Consider the following 10,011-nt stretch of genomic DNA (forward strand, 5'->3'; position numbering starts at 1 on the left):
ACCTTGACAGATTTGGGATAACCTCTTGGAATGAGGGGAGGTGTTTTGTGAATAATAGTTTTATATAGTTATAATTTGATATAGTTATAGTTTTATAACAGTTTTAATATCAGAACTGGTCTCATGCATCTATCTTTCTGGTCTGTTTTCCCACAGGTGAAGCCTCAGAGCAGCCTAAGACAGAGGAGGTCCCAGAGGAGAAGACAGACATCCAGACATATGCCCCAGCAGTGGTGGAGGACCAGGACCAGGTACAGCCAGAGGCCACAGAGGGAACCCCAGAGGACAGGGCCCAGCCTGAGGACAGAGAAAGCACAGAGCCTGACACAGTGGATACCACCTCTGCACCTGAGAAACAGGGAGCCGAGAGCACCACTGAGGTATTTGAGGAAGTGGACCCGACCCAACCTGCATCCACTGAGGCTAGCCCAGAGGAACCAACATCTGGGGCTGGGGGTGAGGCCTCAGAGGGGGCAGCCACAGAGAGCCCTGGTGGGGAGGAAGAGCAGACTGAGGGGGATGAGACCCAGTCAGCCGGCCGCACTGGGGTGCTGGCCACTGAGATGGAGGACACCACCGGGTCTGGGATGCAACCGACTGGCGCTGAGGAGGGGGCCTCTTCTATTGCACCACCTGTTGGACAGCCAGGAGAACCACAGGGCTCAGCCAGCGAGGAGGATGTGCAGGAGATAGTGCCAGAGCAGGAGGAGGAGGAGGGGGTAGAGGGTAAGCAATTGCTCTGTTTGTTACATTCATAATATCACATACAGAATACTGTTTTTTGCTTTGCTTTGTCACTCAGTTTGGTATCATGAACATAATTATAATGACAATGTATTTAATTTAAATAGCACACTTTAAAATACAAATACATCTCAAGTAAATCATATATCATGTCAGAACAGAGAAACATAAGAGGTACAAAACAAGTGCCTGGCATTACCCTGCAACAATCATACTTTTCAAATATGATTTCTGTGACAGGATGAATGAAAAGCTTTCCCTGAGCCTAAAAATAGCAGTTGTGATACTCAAGGGCAGGATGTCCCCCTGTACATTTTGGTCCTAATGCAGATGCCAATCATTCTGCTGCTGCTGCAAAATGTTGAACCAGCAACCTTTTCCAGTCAGTGTGGTATGTATAAATGTTTACATGAGGTGTTCCTCTTTAGACCCCTGGTTACACCCCAGAGAGAGGAAATTGGTGGAATGTGGTTAGGAAGCCTAAACTAAAGATACATTCTGTGTTTATCTCAAATAGCCTTTTTTGCTTCCACACAAAGATGTATTTAGCTACGTTTTTGTAAACAAAAGTATAAGCACCACCAAAACAAATTGACACATCTCCATGATGAAACGTTTGATACTATGACATTCATCTATAATGACAGAAAAGGTTTTAAAAATGTTACAAAATGTTTAAAGATGTATCAACTGATGTGTACATCTTCAGTCGTATCATTAATCAAAGCCATTTGATAACTGGCTGAGTCTTGCCAGAATCACGACAACACATATCTATATAACATCACTGCCCTCTGGCTATACTGTACAACTGTTTCCAAGGTGACTCAAAAATCTGTGCTTTCAAGGTGATTAATTTAATCATATCAATCTCTAAATATACATCTCCGTGTTCGTCATTCTCCTCAACACTTTTGTCAAGACACATTATTATGCAATCTCTAATACAGTCTTCTCTGACTGTAATAACTAGCACCATCTTTACCTGTTTTTATCTTTACATAAATAGTAAGTATCCTTTACATTTTCTTGAAAGTGCTTAGTCAGAACTCAGAGAAGGATACTTAGAACACACAGCAAAATTTGGTCAGACTCTGGGAAGTTAAAGAACTAACTTCGCCCCCTGGTGTTGGGGTGTGAAAAAGATTGTGGATTAAACCTCCAATTTCCACTCTTGTTTGTATTGTAATATCTGTGTGCATTTAGAGTTATATAAGAAGACATGTGGCACTAGGTATAAAAGCTATATCCAACTTTATATTAAAATATTCAAGTGCAAGGAATAATTTGCATAGTCAGCTCTATGGTAAAGTGTCACGCCCTGACCATAGAGAGCCCTTGTTTCTCTATGGTGTCGTAGGTCAGGGCGTGACTAGAGGGTATTCTAGTTTATCAATTCTATGTTGTGTTCTAGTTTATATTTTCTATGTTGGTGTTTTGTAGGATTCCCAATTAGAGGCAGCTGGTAATCATTGTCTCTAATTGGGGATCATATTTAAGTAGCTATTTTTCCCACCTGTGTTTGTGGGATATTGTTTTATGTTTGTGCATGTGCACCACGTAGTCACATTTAGTTGTTCGTTTATTGATATATTTTGTTTTGTTTAAGTTTCTCTTTGAATTAAATATGTGGAACTTAACATCCATAACTTTGGTCCCGTTCTTACGACAGCCGGGACATAAAGTTGTAGTTTGATGACACTTTCAAATAAAATAAGCACTCAGATTGACCACCATTCATGAAGAAATATTCCATGGAGGCTTGAAAGTTTGTCTTTCTCTGTGTGTCCTCTCCTCTGTGGAGTTTGTTTGAAGAAGGCTCCCCCTCTTGTGACCGGATGAGGGAGAGTGTGAAAGAGAGGAGAGGAAGAGAGGAGCACTAGTACACCACTGACTGTGCCTCAGCATGATTCTTCCTCTCAACTCCCCATCTGTACTGGCTCAAATTCTCAATACAAGAACTCTATATAAACAATCTCTGCATCCAATGATTTAATGTAATACACAGACCCTTTCAACACAGTAGCTAATATTTGCGTCCAATGCTCCTATAGTGTATTCCTATGGGGCATCAACTTGTATTTTGAAGCACTGAATCATTCAGTCAAATCTATCTTAATAATGGTGTATTTGTGCACTACTGTGCACCACTGAGATTCACATTAGTGCACCACTGCCCACAGCCTTTTATTATTCATTACATTAGATTCCATTAGATGTAATAGTGAATAGTGTCAAACTCATTCCACGGAGGGCAGAGTGTCTGCAGGTTTTTGTTTTCTTCTTTCAGTTAAGACCTACTATAAACAACCAGGTGAGGGGAGTTCCTTACTAATTAGCTACCATAATTCATCAACAAACAGTAGGAAAAAGTGGAATGAGTTTGACACCTGTGATCCAATGAGACAGTTTAGAAGTAGAGGGGGAGGCAAGGGGGGATAGGACAGGAGACACAGTAGGAAGTGTGGACGTAGGGATATGACAGGAGACACAGTAGGAAGTGTGGCCGTAGGGATAGGACAGGAGACACAGTAGGAAGTGTGGACGTAGGGATAGGACAGGAGACACAGTAGGAAGTGTGGCCGTAGGGATAGGACAGGAGACACAGTAGGAAGTGTGGACGTAGGGATAGGACAGGAGACACAGTAGGAAATGTGGACATAGGGATACGACAGGAGACACAGTAGGAAGTGTGGACGTAGGGATAGGACAGGAGACACAGTAGGAAGTGTGGACGTAGGGATAGGACAGGAGACACAGTAGGAAGTGTGGACGTAGGGATAGGACAGGAGATACAGTAGGAAGTGTGGACGTAGGGATAGGACAGGAGACACAGTAGGAAGTGGACGAGACACAGGGATAGGACAGGAGACACAGTAGGAAGTGTGGACGTAGGGATAGGACAGGAGACACAGTAGGAAGTGTGGACGTAGGGATAGGACAGGAGACACAGTAGGAAGTGTGGACGTAGGGATAGGACAGGAGACACAGTAGGAAGTGTGGACGTAGGGATAGGACAGGAGACACAGTAGGAAGTGTGGACGTAGGGATAGGACAGGAGACACAGTAGGAAGTGTGGACGTAGGGATAGGACAGGAGACACAGTAGGAAGTGTGGACGTAGGGATAGGACAGGAGACACAGTAGGAAGTGTAGACATAGGGATAGGACAGGAGACACAGTAGGAAAGTGGACGTAGGGATCGATCTGGTAGAGGATGTATTGCTATGGGGGGAATGACAGCCCAAAATGGGCACTACTTTCCACCAGAGCCCTGTGTGAGAAATAGGATGGCATTGATTTACCCTATGAGATACTAATCAGATAAACTGTTCTGTTCTGTGCTAAGGTTATGTGGAGTTTACCATATAGTTCTCATTATAACACTTGGCACAATGTCACTTTAATAACAGCAATAACTCATCAATCACTTTGCAATGAAATGTTGGCATTCGCTCTCAGGTGCCAACTCTGTCCCAACGAGACAGTTCCACATTCCTTAGTAGGTTCAGTTCATTCCATCAGCCCTGATGTAGCACATGATTCCTGGTCATCACATGATAGTGTTATACATCATCACATGACATTGCACAAAATCACAGTCTGTCAGTGCTCATACCCAGGCAGTCTGTCTGATTGACAAGATGGACACAGGTCTTCATCACACTTTAGTGTGATAACCAAGCACTATTATTGGGGTCTACTGCACTCTCTCCAGGGGCTCTGTGTGTGTTACCTGGGTGGACGTGTATGGCATCTGATGACACCAGTTGACATCTATGTGTAATTCATTTGTGAGGCATCAGAGACGTTTCTTTAACACTGTATCTCATTGTTCTCCCCATCTATTCCCAGATCAGCCCATTCCCAGGGGGAGGATGAATCCAGGTGAGGGAGTAGCCCCTCCTCCAGCCGGGAAGGAGAATAGTAGCACACCCGGTGAGTGGCCCACTACCCCTAATATCTCTACCAGTAGTATTAATACTATTATTGTACATGTCATGAGTGATTAGTTGAATCATGGCCATGTAATTACAATGTATTATAAGGTTTAATGCAGCGATTCTCAATTGGTGGGTCGTAAACCAAATTTGGGTCGTGGGAGGTTTTGTGTGGGTCGCGGGTGTCTGAGTTTTTTTTAATGAAAAGAAAACCCAGTCTGAACTTGAAATGGCTTAAACCTGGTAGAATGTGTGTAGAAATGATAATGAACTTACATGTTTAAACAATTTATCTTCAATCACAGTGTTTTCAGTACAGAGCTATTAGCAGCGCTATGGTTGATTGTGTGGTCTTAAATCAGTGAGTTTATTAACAGTCAACATCAAGAATATGTGCAAAATGTAATTATTGACAATGAAAGATGTGGGAATGTTGTTTCCTTGTCATACAGTTGGTACATTTAATATCAATATAGCATTACAAATAATTTTCCAGATTGTATTTTGCCGATTCTTTTTAGCAATGCGAAACCAGTTGAGAACCACTGGTTTAATGGATTCATAATGTATTCATAATGTATTAATAATTGAGCAAACAATTTCATTTATATAGCACTTTGCATTGTAAAGGGGCATATGCTATACCTCCAAGTGAGAGACATTATAGACATGAATTATTCATGTTATTCAACCTTTCTCATTTCTTTCCTTTGTGCAGATTGGCTGATCATTGTGGGAGTGATTGCGGCAGTGGGCGCTATTCTCCTCGTGTGTGCTGCTGTGGCCAAGCGGAAGAGGTAGGTCTCATTTCACCAATTGGAATTCTGATCAATAATTAACTGTGTGCATTACTCCCTCTCTCTGTCCGTTAGCTGGTGGGAGTATCCTAATGTGTTCACTGCTTCCTCCCTCTGTCTGTTAGCTGATGACAGTATCCTAATGTGTTCACTGCTTCCTCCCTCTGTCTGTTAGCTGATGACAGTATCCTAATGTGTTCACTGCTTCCTCCCTCTGTCTGTTAGCTGATGACAGTATCCTAATGTGTTCACTGCTCCCTTTCTCTGTCTGTTAGCTGATGACAGTATCCTAATGTGTTCACTGCTTCCTCCCTCTGTCTGTTAGCTGATGACAGTATCCTAATGTGTTCACTGCTTCCTCCCTCTGTCTGTTAGCTGATGACAGTATGCTAATGTGTTCACTGCTTCCTCCCTCTGTCTGTTAGCTGATGACAGTATCCTAATGTGTTCACTGCTTCCTCCCTCTGTCTGTTAGCTGATGACAGTATCCTAATGTGTTCACTGCTTCCTCCCTCTGTCTGTTAGCTGATGACAGTATCCTAATGTGTTCACTGCTTCCTCCCTCTGTCTGTTAGCTGATGACAGTATCCTAATGTGTTCACTGCTCCCTTTCTCTGTCTGTTAGCTGATGACAGTATCCTAATGTGTTCACTGCTTCCTCCCTCTGTCTGTTAGCTGATGGGAGTATCCTAATGTGTTCACTGCTCCCTTTCTCTGTCTGTTAGGTGGTGACAGTATCCTAATGCTAATGTGTTCACTGATTGCTCTCTGTCTGTTAGCTGGTAACAGTATTCTAATGTGTTCACTGCTCTCTCTCTCTCTCTCTCTCTCTCTCTCTCTCTCTCTCGCTCTCTCTCTGGCTGTTAGCTGGTGCGGTCAGCAGCAGACCCTGATGATCACCAACAAGGATGGTAGTGACGAGAATGGGGCAGTGGCGTCTGTGGCTAGCTCCCGCACCCAGGAGAGAGAGCAGGAGATGGTGACCCTGATGAACAAAGAGAAGATCCAGGAAAACGGCAACACAGAGGAGTTCACCGTCATCACACTGGATGAGTCCCCAGAGAAAGGACAGCTGGCATGAGAGAGGAGAGGAGGAGGACAAGGAGGAGAAGAGAGAGGGGACAGAAGGATAGAGAAAGATGAGTAGCTATGGGGGTGCTGACACTGGGGCAGGACTAGAGAAGGTCTGGCTGGGGGTGGAGATGGACACTTTGGCCTGCTACCAAGAAGACAGACACATTGAACATGCCAGCTGGGGTTGGGTGGGGGATTTGTAAATGTAAGGGATGGTTAATACTCTATTGATTCTGTTGTTGTATTCTGGGAAGAATGGCTGGTTTGTCCCACCTTGCTACTAAGGTGCAACATCGGAAACTGGCCCTGTCCTTTGCCTGTCTCTCAGATGGGCTAGCTAGACTGTTAAAGCCAAGATGAGCAGAATGCTACTTTCTACCCTGTTATGTCAGGTATGTGGTTAGGATTGGATAGTTCCCAGTCCTAGGGTTTGGACTGAGTCGCTACATCTGGGGTGTCAAGCCAGGCTTCATACACACATGCTGATATTCACCCCTGCCTTTCAATCAGTGTCTAATCTAAATCTGAGAAAATCAGTCTGGCTTCTCTAGCCAATCAGTAACATTAATTCAATAATAATAACAGGTTGAAATTTAACCCTGCAGACCCTGTGACACTGGGGGACTGGAGGTTGACATCCCTGCTCTATGCTGGGATCTGAGTGGAGATGTTGAAGAGGTGTGTGTGTGTGTGTGTGTGTGTGTGTGTGTGTGTGTGTGTGTGTGTGTGTGTGTGTGTGTGTGTGTGTGTGTGTGTGTGTGTGTGTGTGTGTGTGTGTGTGTGTGTGTGTGTGTGTGTGTGTGTGTGTATGCACAGTATGTACTGTATGTATGTGTGAGGGGAGAGAGGACGGGTGTTGATAAAGGCACAGGGGTGTGGGACGGAGTTTTTAAAGGTGGGGGGTGGGGGTCTTGGTTTGCCCATCAAGACCAGTCGGGGGTTGAGGTTGAGGGTTAGGTTGAGGGGAAGGACATTGTTGATAGTGTGTCACTTGAAGCTTTTGAGGAATTGAGTTGGAAAAACAGGCGAGCAGAAATGTGAAAACTAAACAGACGTCGTCAAATAATTTGGCTGGATGTTCATGGGATTAATATTGTTTCTTATGGACAGGTAAATGTGGGACGTTGTGGCCCACTGATGTCTATGCTCTTTATCAGTCCCCTGTTTTCTTTCAATATTAACCCTCTGTATATTTCAGTTCTTTCCTGTGGATTGGGATTTTGTTTTTACAAGAAAACACAATGAGATGTTAGTATTTGAATTAATGCAGTTTGGATAATTATTGCTATTTTGCTTCTGTATATAATGTACACGTATTTTCCAAATGCCTCAGCAACAGTTGTCATTCATCTTTTTTGGCATGCAATGCCCTTTAATGAATAAATAAAAGCTGTCATATTTGAGAATTATTTAATCAAATTCAGAACCTATGGTCTTTAATTGTGATAGAACATTTGCAATAGTCAGAGTAGATATTGTATGAATCAACTTCATGTATAGTATTCAAGACTGTGCATTTTAAAAACCTTTTTTTTATGATGTCTATTAACATGGTGTGTATAAATAATACATTCATGTTGAGTAGTGCATGGGACTATATGGAATATCAACAGCTTTCGGAGAATAGATGCAATGGTCAGATGTGGATGTTGGAGTACACGTATCACATGTACTTACCATATAAGTCACCTTATATTGACAGAAATGTGCCATTTACAATGACCTAGAATTGTGTAGTAATGCATTACACTGTGATGGAACCTAATAACTGTTGTTAACGGCCAACATGAAAATCAATGTACAATCCTGAGGAGTGACCGCGTCCCTCACTGACAAAATAATTGATTTGGCTGGACACACTGACAACAACACATGATCTGGACACAGATATTACAGTAATGGGCAGAACAGTAGAACTCCAAGCACAACTCTGGATTCTACTTCTCTGGGCTCCTTTGTAACAAAGCAGCAGAGGCCATCATATTTCTGTGGCTTTCCCTGTTATGTGCACCAGAGAGAGGGAGGTTGATGAATTCATGTGTCTCTGGCTAGGAGCTCTGTGTCTCCATACTGATCCAGGTCCCAGTGTGCCCATTGCTCCACACCTCCATCTGATTACAATATAATCTTTATACTGTCTCTTTCTTTCATAGGCAAATCACTTTTATGTGTGATTGTCTGTGGATATTAAGTGGATATTATGAATCCTCTCATATCAGTTTGACAGTACATTTGTCATGCCTTTTGAGTAAGCGGCATGACAAATGTGTGTCCCAGCTTTTTTGTGTGGCTTTTTGCCTCTGCTTTTGTTCCTCTCCGATCTTGCTCTCATTTGATTCACTTTGAGGAAAATTAGAAAATGTATTAGGGTAGGAGTGTGTAATGATGAATTAACAAAACATTGTTAATGAGAAAATATGTGTAAAGTCATGGATTAAATAAATGTGTATAGAGGAAATTTTTGATTGTGGTGTTCATTCAGCGGGCAGGAGGGAGGGAGGGAATGGAGAGAAAAGGGGTTGCTCGGGAGAAGGAGAAAGTATGGTTGCCATGGTATCCCAGTCAAGATGCAAGAGTATGTTTTTACCCAGGCAAGACAGAGAGACAGTAAGACAAAGAAAGCCATTTTGAAAGCTGGAAAGGCCATGTTCTTGTAGATGTAATCACAGACACTGTGATTACATCTTGAAAGGTTAAACCAGTCTCATATAGCGACTTCAGCTAAGTCATCTAATATTCTAAAAAAAGTATCAGTGTCTTGAGAAATGATTAACACCCTTTGATTTACGCTTTGTTGTCTTACAAATGTGGGATTAAAACTGACTAAATTGTCAAAGATCTACACAAAATACTTTAATGTCAAAGTGGAAGAAAAACATTTTATATTTTAATAAAACGCAAATACATGTTGATTAGATATGTATTCAACCCCCTGAGTCAATAAATGTTAGAATCACCTTTGGCAGCAATTACAGCATTGAGTCTTTCTGGGTAAGTCTTTAAGAGCTTTGCACGCCTGGATTGAACAAATATTTGCCCATTTGTCTTTTAAAAAAATCATCAAGCTCTGTCAAATTGACTGTTGATCATTGCTGGACAGCCAATTTCAAGTCTTGCCATAGAGTTTCAAGCCGGCTTAAATCTAAACTGTAGCTATACCCCTCAGGAACATTCAATGTCGTCTAGGTAAGCAACTACAGGGGGGTAGATTTAGCCTCGTGTTTTAGGTTATTGTTGAAAAGTAGACTGAACCATATTTTATTCTAGGATTTTGCCTGTGCTTAGCTATATTCAATTTATTTTAGTTGTAAAAGAACTCCCTAGGCCTTGCCGATGACAAGCATACCCATAACAGGATGCAGCCACCACCATTCATTTTTTGCAGTATTGCTTTAGTGCCTTATTACAAACAGGATGCATGTATTCTGTACAGGCTTCCTTCTTTTCACTTTGTCA

General features: G+C 42.5%; 1 protein-coding gene across 2 annotated transcripts in view; it reads left to right on the top strand.

Annotated features, from left to right (window-relative positions):
• Positions 1 to 9,013, top strand: part of LOC115134156 (CD44 antigen-like) — a 44,372-nt gene extending 35,359 nt beyond the window's left edge. For both annotated transcript variants that reach the window (XM_029667844.2, XM_029667843.2), the window contains exons 5-8: positions 157 to 726; positions 4,599 to 4,682; positions 5,403 to 5,481; positions 6,349 to 9,013. In XM_029667844.2, coding sequence (XP_029523704.2) covers positions 157 to 726; positions 4,599 to 4,682; positions 5,403 to 5,481; positions 6,349 to 6,562 — 947 coding nt within the window. In that variant the 3' untranslated portion in view covers positions 6,563 to 9,013. The remainder of the gene's footprint in view (positions 1 to 156; positions 727 to 4,598; positions 4,683 to 5,402; positions 5,482 to 6,348) is intronic.
• The last annotated feature ends 998 nt before the right edge of the window (positions 9,014 to 10,011 follow it).

The sequence above is a fragment of the Oncorhynchus nerka genome, linkage group LG9a (assembly GCF_034236695.1).
Source record: "Oncorhynchus nerka isolate Pitt River linkage group LG9a, Oner_Uvic_2.0, whole genome shotgun sequence".
Classification (NCBI taxonomy): domain Eukaryota; kingdom Metazoa; phylum Chordata; class Actinopteri; order Salmoniformes; family Salmonidae; genus Oncorhynchus; species Oncorhynchus nerka.